We start from the raw sequence: 21,181 nt of genomic DNA on the forward strand, positions 1-21,181 counted from the left end.
TAGTCAAAGTGCTGAATTTCACACTCTGCTGTGGACTTAGCAGAGTTACTACCTTTACCCATCTGTTTCTGCCAAACTGGGAAGTGAAAGAAACCCTCCGTGCATCGGCCTCGGCTCAGGCAGAGGGGAGAGACGTTGGTTGAATCAGCTTTTCTTGTCTAACGCCCCACCCCTCTCATTTTCTTATACTGCCTCCCTCCCTCACAATGAATCTGTTAGTCCTGTGAGATCTGAGTCGTAGTAAACAGGCAGTGACATCCTCATGCTCTTGTTGGAGGAAAAAGGGGACAGAATTTAAATATTGATTTGATGCAATGTGAGACAAAGATTCTGGTTCTTCTTGTTGTTCCTCTTTTCGGGGCTTTTTATAGCTGTTGTTTTTGTATTTTTAGCAGTTTTCAAGCAAATCACAAAAAAGGCGGCTTTGCTTGCATTAAAGCTTGCTGTGTTTGTGAGCAAGCTCCTGTAGCTGAGTTTGGCATCGTTTGGTTAGATTTGATGCCCAGGATGAAATATCATCTCCTGCTGGACTCAGCTGCCCACTCAGGTAATCATCAGGTGAGCTGCCTCAGCTTTCCTGCAGATCGAGAGGGCTGTAGGTGTTGTTTATTGAGCTGATCATGCCCGACTAATGGAGGACTGACTGACAGACTGTTGACATGTGTGCGTAGGGAAATGGTACCTTTCCCTCTCCAGGTATTTGGAATGATCCAGAGATCGACATTTTCATCTCTAGAGCCATGCCAGTAGCATATATAGAAAAATGTTCTTTTCAAGTCAATAATATTTATTCACTTAGGACGCATCTGTGGAGAAGTGGACAGATTTCTTTGAATGATTACTTAAATGCTTTTTCCATCAAACTCCCTTCTTAATGGACACAGGGTTGAGTCTTTGTGGCTTGAATGGGTTACAGAGCCAAATCAAATCATCCAAAGGGTCCTTGAGCAAGTCAACGTCTTCCCTGTCCCCTGTGTCTGTAGTGGTTTTTACTTTGTAAACATCTCAAGAGCATCTCCTTGGAAAAAACTGGAACCAGGAGCACAGACTTGTAATGTGAGCTCTGCTATATATTTAAGTAAAGCTCACGTCAAGTCCACCCATTATCTGTTATATTTATCCTTTGAGAGTTGTGGGGAAGCTGAAGCCAGTACCAGTGGACATTGGGCTAGAGGGGGCTACACCCTGAACAGGTTTCCAGCGTATCGCAGGGACAACCTACTACTGCACATCACATTCATATTTAGAGTCTCCAATTAATCTAACCCCAATCTGTATGTCTCTGGACTGTGGGAGAAGGCCAGAATACTTAGGAAAAAAACAGCAGACATGGGGAGAGCATGCAAACTCCTCTCAGAATGAAACCACTCTTAGGTCTGAGGTCATGCTCAGCTCCAAAACCACAGCCCCTTTAAGTGGATATGGATTAAGTGTCTTCCTCAATAAAATCTAAAAGTCAGATAAATTACTGTAGTATAAATATAATAATGGTAGTAATAATAACTTACCTTCATACCAAACATCCTCGGATTCGAAAACTCTAATCACACTGGATAGCCTTATTTTTTCTTGCAGAATCTCAACCTATACCCACCTAAAGCCAAACATCCCACTTCAAGCTCCAAACAAGTGCATTTGTAACATTGGCCTGTTGTTATGGACTTCACTGATGAAAACAAAGGTTTGAAATCACCAGGAAAACATGTAATAGTCATTTTTATAGCATTACATTATTAGTAGTATCTAAACTGTCATTCGATTTGGTCGTCACTACAAGTTCTTAATCAAGTTCTTAATCTTAAGGTTGCTTTGCATTCTACAAGAGGGGAAAGCAGCCTCATGTGATACGACAGTAAACACGGTGGAAACGCATGCTCTCTGAATGTGTTAACTGAAATCCATTTCTCGCACATGTTGGTGACAGGTCTCCAGTAAAGGCCTTGTGGTGAGTACGTGGTAGCCCAGCACGATCTCTCTCCCCATCTCATCAGGGCTAAAAATAACACCATCTCCACACTACACTTGGACAGTGAGAAGGAGGGAGGGAGAATACGGAGCGGGTGGAGGGGAGTGGAAAGGAGAATGTGGGGATGACTGGATGAGAGGGAGCAGAGTGAGAAAGCAACAATCCAAGCAAGAGAAAGGGGGAGAGAAGATGGACGGATGGAGAGCAGAGGTGTTGGGAGGAAAGGAAAACATGTTATTAATAATTTACTGGAGGACAGTTCTAGTTCGACCTTTAGTTCCGGTCAGGGATGTTCAGCAAAGAACAAAGTGTTCTGTAGAACGTTGTATAGTTTTGGGAAACTCTTTCACATGATCTGACTGCTATGTACCACATGCCCACAGCCACTGGCCAGGTGTACTCAGGTAGTGGACGTTTAGACCCAAAATAGCTACGAAAAAAGGCTCCTGCGAGGAGATGAAATATGATCCAGGAAGGACAGTTTAAGTAAAAGATTAATGAGTTTGAAGCTGCCAAAATGGACAAGGGTATGCTGTGAGGATTTTAGAACTGTGGGAAGTTATCACAGCTAAAATAATGTTATCCTCCCTCATGATGAACTTGAGGTATACTTAATGGTTACCCTGTTCACTTTGCGAAGTAAATTACCCTCAATCTGCATTTTACATTTTTGTTTCCCAAGCTCCGCTCTTAAGGGTTAAGCTCTAGAAATCTGCTGTCTGGGGATAGCACTTGCTTTCCATTTCCTGCAATTAAAGCTTTTTGGTTTGCCGTAATTTGATGTCCAGGCAATTATGGATAAATAGAGCAAGTGCAGCAATTACATCTACAAATGAATGTTTAACTTTTGGGAAAGACTGCTGTTTAAAATGCATAAAGGATATATCTTCAGAGCACGTATGAACTTCTCCAAATTAGTCAAACTGAATACAGAAGATACTAAAAGTCAAATATCAAAGATTATTTACTTTAAAATTGAGCCGATCTGTCTTAACCCCTTTGCTAGAGCTGCTTACACTAATTCAGAAGTTTTAATCATCTCTCCTAAGTAAATAACTACAGTTATTTACTTACTTAACCCCATATTTTGTTCTGGTTCCTCATTGTTCATTTCATAGTAACGGTTCATTTTCGTTTTGGATATTCAAACTTGAACCAGCTACAGGACGTGTTGTGTTATTGAGTAGGCTTCAAACAACGTGCTTGTAGGATCATCTCACATCTCTCCGCACACAAATGTCCGTCTTCGGAATTGCTCAGGGCTGCAGCCAGCAATTTTCATTCTCAGCACAACTAATTCCTTACACTGTGGCATCATTCCTATTTGCACAATTCATCCTGACTTACCCTATGACTGCAGGTTTGGTCTTATGACCGTGGGAATGTGGAGATGGAATATGACACTGTAAACAGTTTTCTTGCCTGATGGTGGTTGGTTCAAACTCTGTACTAATTATTTGTTAAGCGTATCGAACCCCTATTCCATTGCTTGGTCAAAGTTGATAAAAGTTTTTGGCACTTCAGCATTTTAAAAGACAGCAAAGTTGAACTATGGGGCTTGATGAAACACAGCGAAAGGGGTGTGAACTGTGAAGATTGTTTGCAGAATCTAAATCACTGGACTGAAGTTTTAATTTAAGATGATTTGCTGCGTCCAGAAACGACGGCATTATTTTTTTTTTTTATGGTTCCTCAAAGCAGTTTGGCTTTGTTCAAGGTAAATTTAACGTCTGCAGGAGATTTAATCGGTGATCCAGGAGGCTGATTACAACACTTACAAGCTGACAAGCCCCTGTTTGTCCTCACGTCTGCTGTATATCTTCGTTAGCTTTTTCTGTCCTTTTGACACCACATTACTCACACATAGATTCAACTCTGTGTAGTTAGGACTAATTTGTGACTGCTCTGCATTTAACCTTTGTCCTGACACGCTTCAGCTGCACAAAAGAACAGAAATATAGCCGGAGGAGTTAAGCAGGGTTAAGGGGGTTGGGCCACTTGTTGCTGTGTGACTACCATTCTATGGCAAACACTGTGTAGTTAGTGTGTTTGTTTCTGTAAGCACTTTCAGAGTTTTCATTTACCAACAAAACAAACCGAGGCCCTGGATAAGGGTTAGGGACAAGCTCCAAGCTCCTCAGCTGCTTCAGAGCTTCACTTTACTTCTTCTGCACGAAATAAAGTCCGAAGGCGGAGAGGAGAGAAGACGAAAGGTTTAAGGTTTTACTGCCACGGGAGGGTTGGGGGAGTTGAGGCAGTAGAAGAATCGGCAATGCAGTTGAAATTGCTAAATTTCAAGTGTTTTTCAAACCGTCCATTTACTGTGTAACTTTAAACCTGGGGGTAACACTACTCTCTCCCCCAGGCAAGGTGTTACAGGCTATCTACCGACAGCAGCTTAGTCAGGTTACAGTGCTTGTTTTAAACTCCCATATTTCCTAGATTTTTGCACAAAGTAAATGTTCATGTTTTTATATTAAATATAAAAACAAAACAGCTTAAGCAAATTAAAATGTTTTACTCCGTCAGCTTTGAAGCAAAAGTTAACTGGTGGAAGGCCAGTTGCTTTCATTGTCCTTTCACGCCTTCACAACCACACTCAACATTAAAATGTCACACTGTTATGACAATAATCCACTGGTCATCTCTGATTAGTAAATTGTCAGATGACAAGAGTGGGGGGGGGGTGGAAAAACATGATGAAACTTTGAATAAAAAAATGATCCCCCCCCCCCCCCCCCCGAGAGAGGAGAGGGAGGGTGTTTTAACGTCTGGTGTTCTGCTTGTATTTCTATCAGTGTATTGTTGGCGTTTAGTTTGCATCATTGGTTTCAAAAGTTGGAGTCCAGCTATAATAGTGGAACTGTTTTAAGTTTAAGTGGAACTCAACAATCTTATTGAGTTTGAAACAGCAAGATGAGAGTAGTTTAACGATCGGTAAAGGACGTAAAATGTAAGTACTTAAAGAAATCAAATCCTTCAGGGTTGAATGGTCGGTCCAGGTGGGTCAGGTGTGGGCTGAATGTTGTGACATCACAAAGTTACAGAAGATGAATAAGCACTGTGTGTATTTCTTTGGGACGGGGGTACATTGGTACTGTCACAGTATTCATTTAGCAGCTGAAGCTAGGCTACTTTATAATGGAATAAGACATGGAAATCTCATTTCTACAAATGGGACCTTTTAAAGACGTCACCTATTACTACCAACAGGGAATTGTCACATTTGAGAAGCTGGAATCAGTAGTCGACATTTCCTTGATAAAGAAAGACCTTGTCATTGACCTGATTTTTAACACATTACAGTTGGAACTAATTGTATGAAATATTAGTATTAGACACTAATGAATATTAGTATTTAGTCTTAAAAAAACTTTCCTCATGGATACATGTAATAAACAAAAATAATCAGAATAGGGCTGGTGAAAGGCTGTATTTGAGTCATTGTCCATAAAATGCCATGAAAATACCAAAGCCCATCTTATATATATGTCTGTGTGTTTTTAAAAAGGCTATATATTTCCCAAAAATAGCTGGAAATTCAATTTTATATGTTACCTAAACAGGAATAAGTGGGGCCATTGTTGAGGACAATAACAAAAATATAAAATATCACCAGAATTATTCTTGGAGTGAAGCCGATGACATTTTTTAGTGCTAAATGGGGAGAGAAAGTCAGCTACAGGTGGAGGGCGGCTGTATATCTCGTCAGGTCTCAGAGTCTGCTCTGTCTACACTTCATCTGCTCACACCCGTGAAAGCCTGGTGCTCTCTCATGAGGATGTGCGCTTGTGTGTGTGTGTGTGTGTGTGTGTGTGTGTGTGTGTGTGTGTGTGTGTGTGTGTGTGTGTGTGTGTGTGTGTGTGTGTGTTTGTGTGCGCGCCTGCATGTGCCTGCATGTGCCTTATTATCGCAGTCAGGTGGATGAAGGAGGAGGAGGGTGGGAGCAATTGTGCAGTTGATGTGTGGAGAATAGAACAACAGGGAGCTTCTTCAGTGACTGTGGCTGTTAATTAATCAAACACGCACATACAAACTCAGACAGTGATGAAGCGGCCACAGAAAAACACACACACACTCGACACACACGGTCTCGTCTCCTTACAAGAGGCTTGAAGCCATTCTGCTGTCGCCAGCCATGCCGCCTCTCTGCTCACTCTATTTGCAGAGCCACCCCTCCCCTCTCTGATGCTATGATCTAACTGCAGCCTCCTCCCCTTTCATAGATACACACTTACACTCTCTCCACTCTCACATGCCTGCACACACTCACACACACTCAAACAAGTGCTTATACTCCCAGCATTCTGCACACTGGCAGAGTGCGGGGTGTGTCTCTGCACTTGGTCTGTGAGTGTTTATGTGCATGTTGTTTGGATCAAGTGCTGTGTGGACTGTGGACTCTAGTGTCAGTGTTCATCCTCCAGCAGAGGCTGTTGATCTTGTGGTTTTCGACCCACACGCTGTCTAGGTGGCATCTGGTTCGTCAAGCATAGGAAAAGTACAGAAATGCCGAAAAACAATGAAGGCTCATTTTCCTGCCCCTGCTCACAGTCCCTTTCGACAACAACTGGGTTTCATTTTTTTTCTGTCCTCTGTCATCAAGGATGTTCACATAAACATGAAGCGTACCATGCAGAGGAATAAAACATAAAAAAACTGTACAGAATGGAAAAAAGTGAGAGAATCAGAGGCGAGTTTCAGATCTTTACAGTCAAATTCTCAGACTAGGTCAAAGTTCCCCCAGCAGCCGGAGAAGCGTTCTGATTGGCTGCGGAAAGGTGAAATTAAAACCACGGTAAACTTTTGACCCCGCAGGAACCAGGGAGAGGAACGCCCATCGCTGTAGCGAGAGTGAGCTTTTCCCTCCTACCCCCCTATTCTCCTCTTTTTTTTTTCCCGATGCCTCTCACTTTCTCCTCTGCCTTTTTTCTCTCTGCCGTGCATCCTTTCATTCCCTGTTAGTCTGTCATTCGCTCTTGTTTTGCTCTCTTTTCAGTCCGAACCAGGCTCCGTTTCAAAACCCCCTCCTCTATCTCCAGCTCTGCTTTACTGTCTCCCTCTCTCTTTCTCTTTCTCTCTCTCTTTCCCCTGATGAATTTGTGCCTTGCTGCATATAGCCTGATGAGAGGGAGGGAGGCAGGCAGGCAGGGAGGGAGGGAGGCACAGAGCAGGAAAGAGCTGGGGGAAGGGTATAGAGAGGAAGGAGACAGCTAGAGAGAGGGGGGATGGGAGTAGAGACAGAGGGAGAGAAGCAGTAGATGAAGAACAAGAAGAGGACATGGGGAGAGCAGGGCAGGAGGAAACGCAGCCCGGTCGACGGTGTGCTGCACAAACTGCTCCCTGTTTGAGAATAAGACAATGTAAAGGGGAGTGAATGTATAAATAGACATGTAACTGTGGCTCTGACTAAAATCTGCTGAGCGACAGGGCGGGGAGAGCCCATTTTTACTGCTAATGGTTTCTCTCATTACACATCAAACGCCTGGGATGGAGGGGTGTGTGTTGTGTGTGTTGTGTGTGTGTGTGTGTATATAGCAGGCCGATATTAAATGATTTCATGAGCCATTTAAAAGAGCAGCCCTCTCACTCGCAGCTTGATGCATGCACGTAGACACACCGGCTTGCAGCTGCATTCGGTCATTAGCTGTGACTTAACTACACAGCACGGCGGCAGAGATGTGTCTACTGTAATTGTTGAGTTATTTTGCCGTCTTCTTCCCCCCCTTGCTCCCTCTTGTGCTGCACACTTGCTCGTGTAAACATGCTCTCGAGTGCTCGTCGTCGTCATCATCAAAGATGTCACATACCGGGCACTGTCAGTTGTCAGATTTTAATGCGATGGAAATAATCCTTTTTGGTTCGGATTAAGAGCTCTACATTGAGTCGAGGGGTTGCTGCAGCATCTAGGTGTGGAGGAGACGCAAGCCAGAACGGGTTGTCTGGGATGAGAGAAAGCAGGAGGAGAAAGGAGGCTGGATGGGATTTTTTTATTTTTTTTTGCAGTGAGTTAAGAGAGGAGGATGTGGATGTTATTGAGTTAACCAGACAGAGGCGGAGAGAGGGAGGGAGGGAGAATCTGTGGGAGCTGAGACTGGCTTGATAAACGAGTGGATGAGGGCTGCGCTGTGGTGCCCTGCCTGCCTCTGCCGCACAGTGGGCACCATATGGTCCTCTGATGTACAGAGTATACATCAAGTTTGGTCTCTCGAAAACTCCTCTTCTTCTCTCTCCTCCTCTCTCGTCCTCTGTCCTCTGCCCTCCTTCTTCCACCAGCCAATTACTTTTCCCAAGAGACAGCACATTGGATAAAAAACACACACACACACACAAACAAAAAACACACACACACTCCACATGCATCCCATTAGGTAAGGAGCACCCCACTGACATGCACCCGTACCATCTTCAAGATAAGAGGCACCCCCAACAAACACTTATGTCTACACACACACACACAAATACACACTGTTAGATAAGGGGCCCCATCCCCCTCTAATGGGAAAGAAGATTGATACCGACAGAAAAAAAACGATTTCTCAAGATATCGCTCTGCCCCTGCTTCCGCTCTAAATATTTAAAGCAACCATGTTTTTTTTTCCATTGCATTATCATAGAATTGTTGATTTTGACTGATGCTAATGCAACTTTGCTGAGGACACACACACACACACACACACACACATACATGCAGCAGCAGCATGGAGGTGACTGAGTGTATCCCTGAACGTACAGTTGATGCGTCCTGACAGTGATGTGTGTGCTAGTGAATGCCGGTTGATTTCTGATTGGGGAATATTGTGAGAGAGGAGGGATTGCTTTTTGCCTGTTGTATGTTTTCAAGGTGTGTTGGCTGCTCTGTGACTGAGTGTGTGTTTGTTTGTGGGTGGTTATGCATGTTGCCATGCAGTTTCCCTGCCTCTCCGGCATGTGCTTTTGTCTGTGGGAGTGATGGATGTCAGGCAGGCAGCTAATGTGATTTAGATGCTCCACCAGGAGTGTGTGTGTGTGTGTGTGTGTGTGTGTGTGTGTGTGTGTGTGTGTGTGTCTGTGTGTGTGTGTGCGCAGCTGAATCTGCAGTGTGTGTGTGTTTGTGCATCTATCTACCTCCCTCCTCTCCTTCTCTCCTCTTCCTCCACATGTCCCACCCCCCATCATTTTTTTCCCCTGTGCTGTGCAGTTTTTGGACTGAGTAAATAAACAGAGGGAGGAGGAGGGAGGGAAAGAGGGATGGGGGGGTGTTTATGTGTCGAATCTGCTCCCTCACTGTCACAGCGGAGAGCGAGAGAGTGCAAGGAAGGAGGCGCGGAGGGAAAGTAGAGGTTGAGGAGAAGATGGTGTTCTCTCACTAAGACCACACTGATGGGTTATTGTGAGCCAATTATGTCCCATTCCCACTAAAGAAAGTCTCAGCTTTTTTTCTTCTTTCGCTCACACACTCACTCATCGTCACACAGTTGCATCAGCAGAAGAATTGCTCTTTCTCCTGGCAGCAGTGAAGAGCTTGAGTTTTATATGCACGCAATTATCTTGTGAGAAAAACACCTTTACGCTGACATGCTGTTCTTTCACTCTAATGCCCCCCCCTCCTTTTATTTAAATTTGTTTTCAAGTGCATCAAGTTTAATTTATTGACCTTTATGTTAACCTCTCAACATTACTCAGCTTTCATGCACAAAAGCTGCTTCTGATACCGGAACACATTCGACAATTCTGTATTTTAGTCATGGGGTATTTCCTGGTCGTCTCCATTTACACAGGATCAGTGGGAGGAGGGTATGCTATAACTTTTTTGGACTAAATCACTCCCCTCTCTACATGTAATGTCATTTGGTTTGTAGTGCTGTATCTGATTATAAATTAAATTAAATTTGTTTCATTTATTTGAATGTTTCCAATCCAGAAAGTTTTATACCTTTTGCAATTGAAATGTGTTAACACACCATATAAATTCATTCAAACTAGCTCTGATTCAAACAACAGGTAATATTCTGCTTACACATTATCAGAAGTAATAATTTAGTAATATTACAGTCAAATTGTGAAACTTGACCTCCATGTACTTGTAAAGGAGTATTTTCATATCGCAGTATTGCAAATTTCTAAATTTAAATGCCTGCTCCACTGCTGATGAGAAAATTTCTCCCATGGTGCCTTGGCGTAATATTATCTAAAACTATGTCCATCTCTCCCTCTCATATTACCACCTGGCTAGCTCAGTATGGAGGATGACTGCTATCATCATCTGACTATAGTACGGTACATGTGGCAGTTCAGCGCTACTGCTGATTTCCAGGAAAAGAAGATTGCTTCTGTATCTGGATGAAACTAATATATTTTAAACATGTGGTATCGGAGTGATACATAAACTTGCCTGACTTGTCACTTTCGTCACTATTGGAGGCATTTTCAAAGCTGGTATCTGAACTTGTCTCATTTTGTATTTGCATGCTATATTACACAGTAAGTGCTAACTAAGCTGTTTTATTTTGTCTGTGTGATGAATATATTGGAGGGTAAAGTTGGTGGTGCGGTCGACATCCTGCTGTGTTGCATAGTGCACAATATGTGTGTGTGTTGTTTCTGCTGTGAAAAGAGAGAAAAAACCTGCATGTTACAGTGGTGACAGAATGAGGGTCAGAGGCGTGGTTAGAGATGGAGGGAGGGGGGGGTTATTGATTGACCTGTTCCACTAATTAGGTAAGAACAGTCTGGAAAACTAGCCCCATCCACAGCCTGTGGCCTCATTGTGCCTGTGCTGAATGACTGTAGAGATTTGTCTATTTTCCCCTGTTTCTGATTCATTTCACCGGCGACAAAAAGCAGTTGAGAACTGTTTATCTGCAATTTGACTGGATTTTCCTTCCTCTTCCCCATGAGGCCTGTAACTAGGTAATTCACTCTGTCTGTTTTGTCAGGAATGTTTTAAGCGTTTACTAAATCTCCAGTCACTCACTGTCATATGTGACAGCCTCGTCTCTCGGCTCATTGTTAATTACCTCACAGAAATGGAAACTATATGTGATGATAATGTAAAGCTCCTGAATAAGTGATGGTTTCCAATGAGGCGTTTTATTTAACCTAGTTCTCTGCTCGACTACGCAGACGTGTTCAACTGTTGCTACGCGTCACACGTGAACGGTCCCTGCGTGTTCTGATGCTGAGAATAAAAAGTCCGTCCATGTGACACAGTCCATGTCAACTGAAGGTGAGAAATGAGGACACGTGTGGTTTACTGTCCTTATCTAATCAGGGACGGTTGCTGGCTCTGCAACATTACTGTCATCACTTGTAAAACAAGAATGTGTCCGTTCCTTCATACTGTCCTGCACCCCACACCCTCCCTCCTTCGTCTCCACACACGTGGCCGGGTTCAAATAAAGTAGCATGAGCTGTTGTTGACAACATGCAGAGTTATTCTGCTACCAGGGTTTGACTGAAACGCAAGATTAGAGTCCAGCAAAGCCTTGAAATGATCTCGGCCAGGGCGTGCAGCTCACGTTCTCTGACACCGTTCATGGAGGTTACGTAGAGACTCTTCATTTGTTGTATGGCTACCCGAACCTGTGGCGCGCTAATTTACAGCGCACACAAACACAGTGTCAACATTGACACTGAGAGGGACTTGTTTGACTCGGAGGCAGGGTCACCAAGTTTTGACAAAGTACAATAAGCAGCACATTAACTGGCAGTACTTGATGTACTGTCGGGTGACAAATTAGGGGAAAATCTGACTTGATGATAGGAAAAGTGTAACAAATGCAAAAGCATCCATGCAGCACAAAGTTCAGGGGGGAGGGCACTGAATTCTTTAAACAATGAAGCTTTTCGATTTGTCACTCATTGCGGATGTGTCAGCATTAACACACTGGAGCAGAAACTGAAGCAGGATGGTGTTTGCACCTGCAAGTTCTCAATTTCTGCTGCTGCTTTCAGACGTCCTGTAATTTACCAAATGTCCAAATCAGTTGCTCTGGTAATTTTCCTGAACTTTTCCTGCCAGCCGCCTGGTGAAATGTCTGGAACATGTCAGCTTGAGCCCATGTAAGAATACAGAAGGAAAATGTCTGGAAAAATTCAGAGCGGGCGGGTGGGTGCGTTGATGATGTGTCGAACACGACAAGGATGCAAAACAGGAAGAACACAAATATCCCTTGATGAACAAAAAAAAAAAGCTGTTTCGTAAAAAAAAAACAATTTCTCAAAAGTATTATTCCATTCTTAATAAAAGTTTGTTGTGAGTTTATTTCATGGTCATATTACTATTATTTCTGTTACAGTGATTTTAATGGGAAACAAAGCTCTTTTACAAAAAATATTTCTCTTCATAGCATCGCATACACTTTAAAGGTATCACCACAGATAACGATTATTATATTTATGCCAAAGTAATATTATTAATACACTGTGTTTGCCCCATAGTAGAGAAAGTAGCACAGGTACCACAGACCAGTCAGGTGTGTCAGTTCATCAGGAGAAATAAGAATATAAACAGACACGGAGCCGTGCGTGTGCGCAGTGATCCCCCTTGTTTTTTGATCTTCAAATGTGGTCTTATAGTATTTATATCCCCAGAGAATAAAATTGCCAGTTTTATTGCACAGAGTGTCGGCCTGTACTCAAAGCAGATGTTGCACTGTAAAGTCATTTTAAAGTGGCCTCGAGCTGTTATTCTTAAAACCTGATGCAATCATTTGTCTTTCGTTTCTTTTTTACGGTCACTTCTCTTTCACCAGTCTGTCCTGTTTGTGAGTTTAGCCGGCTACTGTTTGTGTTGTGTACTGTAGCGCAGCGCTGCAAGGTTGGTTTCCTCTACCTTCTTGGAAAGGATGACTCATGCAAAGGCCTGTTTCCTTTTTTGAATATGCAAATGTGTGTTTGATGGCAGCCTACGGCAGACACGCCCTGGTGGGCTAGATGCGTTTTAGATTTTTAGACCTGCCTGGCCTCTCTCTGCCCCGAGCCAGACGCTCTCCCTCTGCTTTTCTTCCTCCTGCATCTCCTCTCATCCCTCTCTGAAGTGTGAAGTTAGAAGCAGCAGGCAGTGTGCTATGATAGCAGTAATTGGTCTAAAGATGGAAACTTCACTCTCACTCTGTCACTGATCTGAGAAGCGGTTTGTTTTACTGAGTGTATTTTTTTAATCACGGCTAGTTAAGAACATCACATTGAAGGAGTATTTAGCAGTGAACAAGGGGTGAGGGGGTTTTGATGGATGGTGGAGACGTTAGAGAGACTGGCACTTTTTGTCCGAGCTGAAAAGCGACGCTCCGTCTCGTACAAGTTCATTTTAGTCGGCGCGGGGCAGCTGAGAATGGCTCCCCTCTTTGGTACCCCCTCGTCTGTGGAGGAGAGCTTTGGAGTTTTTTATTAGCCTCTGTGGTCTGATTTGTTTGAGGGGAGGCAAGGTGCCAAGATGTGGCTCGGCTCCTATTTTGCTCCAGTGTGAGTGCTGGATTTGTTGGGAGGGGGTGAAGCAAAACGAAAGCAGAGTCACCCAAAGTACACACTCACACACACACTTACACAATGTACTTTTATGCGTTCTTCACTGCGCTGTTGTGTGTGCTGGCTGGTGCACACAATTTCCCTTATTCACAGTCTTTACAGAAGACAGATGCAGAGAGGGGAGAAAAAAAGACGGGGGTGAAAAAAGGGACGAGAAAGAAGCTCACACAGAACAAACTTGAATTTCATTTTTCATCAGTCGCACAATGATGCTTCTCACTCTTTTGGCTGGATGTGACTGTTTATTCAAAGGGTGTGTCTAATACTCACTTTTGGAGTTGTCCAGTGTAGTTGTTAGTTTATTCAAATAAATTCAAATCTTCCAGTTCCTGTTTGGCAAAATACCTTGAATTACGAAGCTTGAATAATAATAATAATAATCAGTAAAATAGTGTTAGCATTTGAGATGATGATATAGTAACTGTCATTTATTATTTGTGAGGGTTCTCACGACCTTTATGTTCGGACCTTTGGACTTCTCAGTTTAGTCCCAACCAATATAACAGATTTGAGAGTTTCCTTTCACAACAGTTTGAACCAATGAACCAAAATTCGGTGACCCAGGTCTGGACCAAACAAACCATGTTTTGGTTGGTTTGCAGTGTGAAAACTCTTGTTTGTTTAGTTTGGACTTTTGTTCAATAGGACAAAAAGGATTAAATTATAGAAGAAGAAAAAGAAGCATCATTGCTTTATAGTCTTTGTCGCAGACAAAATAATTTTTGAATGACAAGGATGCTGGTGATGCAACTCAAATGATATTACAGTCGCAACAAAAGAAACAATGTGAAGGGGTTCAATATTTTTTTGAATTCAAACTGAAGGATTACTTATTTCTGTACTTCAGAACAGTAAGCAAATCAAATGCAATAGACGAACTGACAACTAGCCGATGTCAAACACACGTCCATCTACAAACCAATCAATGTCAAGTAGAGACAGCCCACGTAGGTGATAACGACTGGACGTACTTATGACAAAAAAGTCTTTAGTTGCCATGAGAAACCAAAACTAACCCAATCACATCTAAAAAATTTAATAAAGACATGAACCACATATTTTCTCTGGTGGATAAATTATGTCATGAAGATGCTGTTTCTCTGCAACCCTTAAAAAAACTAATTTGACATATCTGTACTCCAATTTCTTCTCACATCAGCATCCATCCATCTGCAGTGAACTAATACCGGTTCATCTCTGCTCCTCAGTTTTGGCCGGTCACTTCCACTGGTTCAAATTAATGATCACCGACGGCAGATTATATCAGTGGCAACTAATTATTTAGTCCATTTTGCAAGTTACTTGATAAAAGGCCAAAGTGAAATGTTTGGCTTTGTCTGGTTAATGTGCTCCGTCTCTCTCAGAGCTCAGAGTTCCAAATGTCTATTGTGAGGGAAAAAGACTCAATCACTTTGTGACATGACCTTAACTGCACTGTGTGTCTGTGTAGTTCAATCAGTCATCTCGACTAAAGCAAAGGTAGGTGATTGCACCGAGACAATTTTAAGAATCTGTTTCTAAACTTTCATCCACTTCGTAGCTGTATTTGATCAGGTTAATGATTTTAAATCAGGACCCTCAATTGATCACAGGACGAGTTTGAGCAGTTTATAACTTTAGTTAGTTGCTAAATGTTGCGAAACCAAAATCTGGTTTGCTGTGACATTTAAAAAAGGATTTGGATTGAATAAGAGGATCTGATACTGGTTTCAGATTCAGTAAAATGTCAAATAACCACACACCAGAGTCTTCAGACCTAATGGTGAGTTTAAAATAACAATAAAAAAACAACTCACCAGAGAAATAAACACTTGAAGAAACATCAGCATGACGAGGACGACCTAAAGTGTCTTTGAGAGAAAGGTTTTATATGTTGACTTTTAAGTTTGGCCCATGTCCCATCCGAGTTCCATCCGCTCACGTGGAGGAGGCGTGATTTAGGATTTTCTACATTAAAAGACTCAGACCGACCTATTGGCAGAGTGCCTTATGAACCATTCATTTGCAATGATGGATTACCACATGGGCAAAGTGGGCGCGAGCCAGTGGGGGTCCTTGGCCTTGAGATTTATTTTTAGTCTCTTTTTTATGCATTTTGTTTTTTATTTTGTGTCTGTGGTCATAATAATCCATCCGTGCTCACACATCCTGGTAGATTTCGTTATAACGTATTGTATAAAATGACCCATGCCCCGTGATCACTTTTAAAATCCTGTTTCCTCGTATCGTAACTCTCTGGGCAGTATAATTCCTTAAACACATTAACTTACACTCCCCATTTGTAGTCATTTGTAATACAGATATGGCCCCATTCTGTTGCTGCAGGTATTGAGACTCGTAAGTTTGTCTGATTCAGATCCAAGCTGACTCAGTATCAGCTCTGATCATAGGCCCCTCTCTGGAGGTGTGAGGATTTATTTCACAGATGCATTTATTCATGTCGGCTTTCACACGTCCATTTTGGATCAGGAAGTAGTTCAGAGTTTACTGTCGCAGATCCTCTGCTTGACAAACATAAAACATACTGACTGGTGAGTGTGCAGGTTGAAATTGATTTTGTTACCAAAAGATAGATGTTGTCATACTCTCACTCCCCAACACAACCATGTTCACACATTTCTTCAGCACGTGGCTCTCTCAGTGTGTGTGTGTGTGTGTGTGTGTGTGTGTGTGTGTGTGTGTGTGTGTGTGTGTGTGTGTGTGTGTGTGTGTGTGTGTGTGTGTGTGTGTGTGTGTGTGTGTGTGTGTGTGTGTGTGTGTGTCAGTCAACCCTTCCTGTTATCAGAGCAGTTTAGCAGCTGTGTGCATCTTTACAGTGGTCAAGATCACACTATTTGAGAAAGTGTCCATTCCTTGATATTCTGTTCTGGCTCAATGTGCAGTAATTATACATCGCTCCATGTGTGTGTGGTGTTCAGGAGGACCACTGTCATCAGAGCACAGATCGATGTGGATCATCATCGACAGGTTGTTGAGCCCAGAAGGAAACTGGAGGACGCAGGTTTCCCTCTAATCTTAATGAATTGTTTGGCCTTGGTGGAGGTATGCGTACAAAGTAAAGTGTAGCAACCAAGAGGAGGCCCAATAAACAATGATTTAAAGGAAGGAATTGAGTTAAATCAGCAACTTTGACAGTCTCATACGTGTTAGAGCCCAATAAATGTACCAGTTGGTCATTAACACCGGCTGATATGAGCCTTTCACAGATATATCGTCCACGTTTATATATTTACCAATATGAGGACTTTTATTTTACAGAAGCATTTATAATTAGTTTTTATGCAAAAAAAAAGATAACTTTTCTTAATTCAAGTTTTATAAATTTGGTCGTATTTTAAATGTATAGTTATTTTATAATTAAGTTTATGGTTAAACAGTAAAATATCAAGCCTCAGTTACATTTCAGGGTCATAAAGGTTTGATAACCACATCTTATAATACACTCTGATAATACTTTCACATTTAGTGCTGTTGCCTTAGCAAGAGGAAGAAGCTGTTATTCAAGATGTTTATTGTGTTGCTCGAGTGAGCATTGATGACATACAAGAGCACAAACATTCTTACAGTGAAAGGATGATGGCCTGTTTAGATCTCAGCTGACGAGTTATTGAAAAGCACGAGGGGATAAACAGACGTGTCGAGAGCTGGAGAGGGGACTGTAGAAAGGCTTCAACAACTGCAAGCGTCACATTTTTCCATCGACTCAACCTCTGCATCTTTAGCTCGTTCACACTGCTTTTATGATTAAGGCTTTACACCAGTATGAGCAGCTCCACGTGCTGCAAACAACATTACGTTCACTCTAGTTTCCAGGGCTGTGTCAGAGCGAGCACAGAGAGCAGTGATGATTGCACTGAAGGGTCTCTCATCCCTGCTCGTGGCTGCCACATAGTACCTCTCTTTATTTTTACCCCACCTTTGCATAAAAAATGGAGTTGGTTACTTTTTGTCACAGCCGAGCTATAAATTCTTCCTGCTTAAGCAGTCGCTCGCCGACTCCATTTTTCTTCCCTTTCAATTAATAGGAAACACATTGGTTGAAGGAGGGTCTTTGTTGGTGTGAGAGTCCATACATCACCTAAACTAGAGCACGCACCCCTCCTCCTCCTAACCCACACACACACACACACACACACACACACACACACACACACACACCCCCCAACAGTCCCCATCTGCTCCCAATCACGGGTGCAGCCAGCGGTCATGTTGCTGACGATGAATGGTGCACAGGCACGCGCTAACACACACACGTAAACATACACAACATATGCATGGTATGAGGTCAACTATACACACACATATAGACCGATATACACACACACACGCACACATACAGATCAATATATACACACAGGCACATATGCACACACCTGCACACACACACACATCATGATAGACATACATGCTCCTATATGTAAATTGTATAAATAATTATAAGTAGATATTTTTGTATTATTTTGTTATTATATATTATTAGTATTGATTTGTTAGAGATGTGTCAAAATTGTAGTCAGGAACACTGAGGTGAAAAACGTTACATTCACCAAAGAAAAAGACTCGACCGAAGCTCAGATTTAAGACAGACCACAGAAGGTCTCACTGAGCTCCCACAGCTTTTTGGCCACAGCGTCATCTCTAGCCTTCGCAGTGATGTTGAGCTCTGGGGCGCACTCTGAGAAGAAATGGCCGCTGAGATGTTCGATGCCTTGCTCCAGGGCACAGTGGAGTGTGGTTTGACATCCAGACTCAGCATCTTTACTGATAATTTGGGAAAAATAGAAGAGGATCTTCCACCAGAAGCTGAAGTTACGAAAAATCTCTGTCTTCACATAACCTGGAGGGAAAAGAACCCAAGAGACAAGACATTTACTGAGAGTTAATGGAAGACCATCACTGCCAGAGGAGAAATGTTAAATGTGTGGAACAACAAAATCACAATCATATTGATTGATAATTCTTCATCACTTGTCACTTGTCATAGTGAAATTCCCTACAGGCAGTCCCTATATGTCATTATCACTGTAACAGAAGGTCGCTGTGACCTTGAGCTTTGGCCTCCAGGCACCAAAATCCAATCAGTTCATCTTTGAGTCAAAGTTAATATTTGTACCAAATTTGGGAAAATTCTATCAAGGCACTCTTGAGATACCGCGCTCACGTGGCGGGCGGACGGGTGGACAACTCAAGAACATCTTGCCGTGGAGACATAACAAGCAACAAGCAAACATGTGAGACGAGTTGAAGTGTCAGTGGTGGAGTGCTGCTGTGAACTGACCTGGGTGGAGACTGTAGCATGTGACGTCGCTGCCTTGCAGCCTCTTTGCCAGCTCGTAGGTGAAGAGGTTGTTGCACAGTTTGCTGTGGCTGTATTTACAGAGGAGCTGGAAGTCGTTACTGCCCACAGACAAATCTCTGTGAGTCCTCAGAAAGGTCAAATCCACCTTCCCAGCCTCAAAGGCTTTGGAGGACACGTTCACCACGCGGCTCGGTCCACTCGCCTTCAGCCGGTCCAGGAGCAACATCGTCAGCAGGAAGTGACCCAGGTGATTGACTCCGAATATCATCCCAAAACCGTCCTCCGTCTTCCCAGAGTTCAACAGGCCTGAAGACCGAAACACCAGAAATACACTGAACACAACACAAAACTTTCATTCTAAGAGTGGAAGAAATCCCACATATACATATATATCTAAGTATACATCTAGATATACAGTATGTATTTGCATACAGACACACACACACACATAGTGCTGTTAAGCGAGCAGAGTAATAACAGAGGCCTGACCTGCATTGTTGATGAGAAGATCCAACCTGGATTCCGACCGCAGGAAGTTGTTGGCGAAGGATCGAACGGACTTCAGACTGGCCAGGTCGAGCTGCATGAAGATCACCTGTTTGTTCTGAGTCTCCTGATCACGACGCGGATGGAAAACCAGTTTCTCATTAGATGGTTTCCAGCTTTCACAGACGAGTGTTGTGTTTCTCAGCTGTGTTGTTTTCATACGACAAAACGCACTTCTATCTATCGCTAATGAAAAGAAATGAGGAGCTTAACTTGGCGTGAAAAGCTGTGAATCATCAGCATAACAATGAAGATGATGGTAGTGAATATTATCAGCAGGCGATTACATGCTAAATGTAAAAGAGAGAATGAACTAGGATGGAGCCTTGAGGTACACCGGATGTTATGAAACGTCAGACATATCACTGGCTGTACAATATGAGGAAGAACATTTTCTGTTTGGTGACTAATGATGTCAAGTAAAGTGATATGAACCTAAATCTAAATATTTGGGGTATATTCCTGACCCCTGAGCTCTTGCGTCCTCACCTGGATGATTTCCTGGACAACTGCCTCAGCTCGCCGTCTGTCCCGGCAGGCGAGGATCACTCTGCCCCCCCTCCTGGCCAGGTCCATCGCTGTGGTCTTACCGATGCCAGTGTTGGCTCCTGGAGAAGGACGACAGAATCAAGGAGGGAAGATTTGTTGAAGTCATGCTTGAGACATTGCTCGACTGTAAATCTACCAGTTTGGTCCTGATTTGAATATCTCAAAAACTGTGACTATAGTAAAGTTTGGACATGAATGAAGCCCAGACAGCAGTGTCTGTCCTCTGTCACCATCAGGACTTACGTTGGATTTGTGGCTGATGTTCGGACGCTGAGAACAGATTATTAGTCAGGATGTTTTTGTCTCCTTCAGTTTGACATCGCATAGTGTCTAAGTAAGTGTTAGACATTTAAATTCTGTTTAAGAGCAATTTCAATGAGCTTTTGTCTATTTTGGCACAAAAGTCGAGCTTGAGCTTCTCATTCTCAGCCGCGGAAACATCTGGAAGCAGCTGTTCTTGATCTCCTGCTGCAAATACTTTTGGACTCTGTAGTAAGCATCTGTTGTGAAGAATGAAATTTTCATCTCAAATCCAAAACCCTTGATTTGGACACACTTCTAAAACGCACACGCTGCTCCTAAATGGTTGAAATTCCTGGGCAAGTTATAACAGGGATATGAAGAGTTTTGTGGAATCTGAGCATCTGCACTTTCATAATCTAAAGTAGTTTAAAATGTTTTCAAGCCTTCTGATATATTTGCCTTTGAAAAATATCATTATTATCAATATCACTCACATCTCTAGTTCTGTCCTCAGATAAAAAAAAAAGCAGTTTCCAGTGTGTGCATGTTTGCTACAGTTAATCCTGTGGAGGCAGTTCTCAACTCACCTGTGATGATGACCGTTTTCCCGTGTAACTTTGCACTACTCTTACATCTGAGCCTCTTGACAACAAAGACAAAATAAAGTGCTCCACCCAGCAGCAGCAGCAGCAGCAGTAGCAGAAGCAGCAGCAGCAGCAGCAGCAGCAGCATCCTGACTGTAAAAAGTCAAACTACAGACGCTGAGTGAAAGAGGTGAAGTGTGAGTGAAGTCTGCAGCCGCACATGTTTGGACTTTGTAACGGCAGCTCCACCCTGTCAACAGCCTGTTCGTCTGCCCTCAGTGTAAAGTTACAGCATTTCACTGCTGCTCACACTTTAATGCACAGGTCTTAACCACCAAATGCTGTAATGAATAAGATCATGAAATATATACATAAAACTCACAATGGACATATTTCTGCATTAAGCTCTTTTCTGTGTAGAAATTAATAATTCGAGTTTTATGCTCACAAAATGTTTCTTCAGTAAAAGATCTGAATTCTTCAGCA

At 42.7% G+C, this 21,181-nt stretch overlaps 2 protein-coding genes across 3 annotated transcripts in view; one reads left to right on the forward strand and one right to left on the reverse strand.

Annotated features, from left to right (window-relative positions):
- The window catches only part of LOC109645080 (nuclear receptor coactivator 3-like), a 59,988-nt gene that overhangs the window by 11,458 nt on the left and 27,349 nt on the right, over positions 1 to 21,181 (forward strand). The gene's annotated exons all lie outside the window — the stretch shown is intronic.
- Positions 16,969 to 20,995, reverse strand: LOC109642679 (retinol dehydrogenase 11-like). The gene is made up of 5 exons (XM_020107568.2): positions 20,699 to 20,995; positions 19,809 to 19,927; positions 19,263 to 19,386; positions 18,753 to 19,079; positions 16,969 to 18,311 (listed from the first exon to the last, which is right to left on the reverse strand). The coding sequence occupies exons 1-5, from the start codon at positions 20,841 to 20,843 to the stop codon at positions 18,052 to 18,054; spliced, it is 975 nt and encodes a 324-aa protein (XP_019963127.2). The 5' UTR covers positions 20,844 to 20,995; the 3' UTR covers positions 16,969 to 18,051.

The sequence above is a fragment of the Paralichthys olivaceus genome, chromosome 6, assembly GCF_024713975.1.
Source record: "Paralichthys olivaceus isolate ysfri-2021 chromosome 6, ASM2471397v2, whole genome shotgun sequence".
NCBI classification, from domain to species: domain Eukaryota; kingdom Metazoa; phylum Chordata; class Actinopteri; order Pleuronectiformes; family Paralichthyidae; genus Paralichthys; species Paralichthys olivaceus.

Bases quoted from the DNA above. Each gene is read 5' to 3' on its own strand.
- LOC109642679 (XM_020107568.2), bottom strand. From the start codon at position 20,843: ATGCTGCTGCTGCTGCTGCTGCTGCTGCTTCTGCTACTGCTGCTGCTG. The intron at 19,928-20,698 runs GTGAGTTGAGAA...GTCCTTCTCCAG, and splicing joins GAAAACGGTCATCATCACAG to GAGCCAACACTGGCATCGGT. The intron at 19,080-19,262 runs GTCAGGCCTCTG...TTCGGTCTTCAG, and splicing joins TCTTCTCATCAACAATGCAG to GCCTGTTGAACTCTGGGAAG.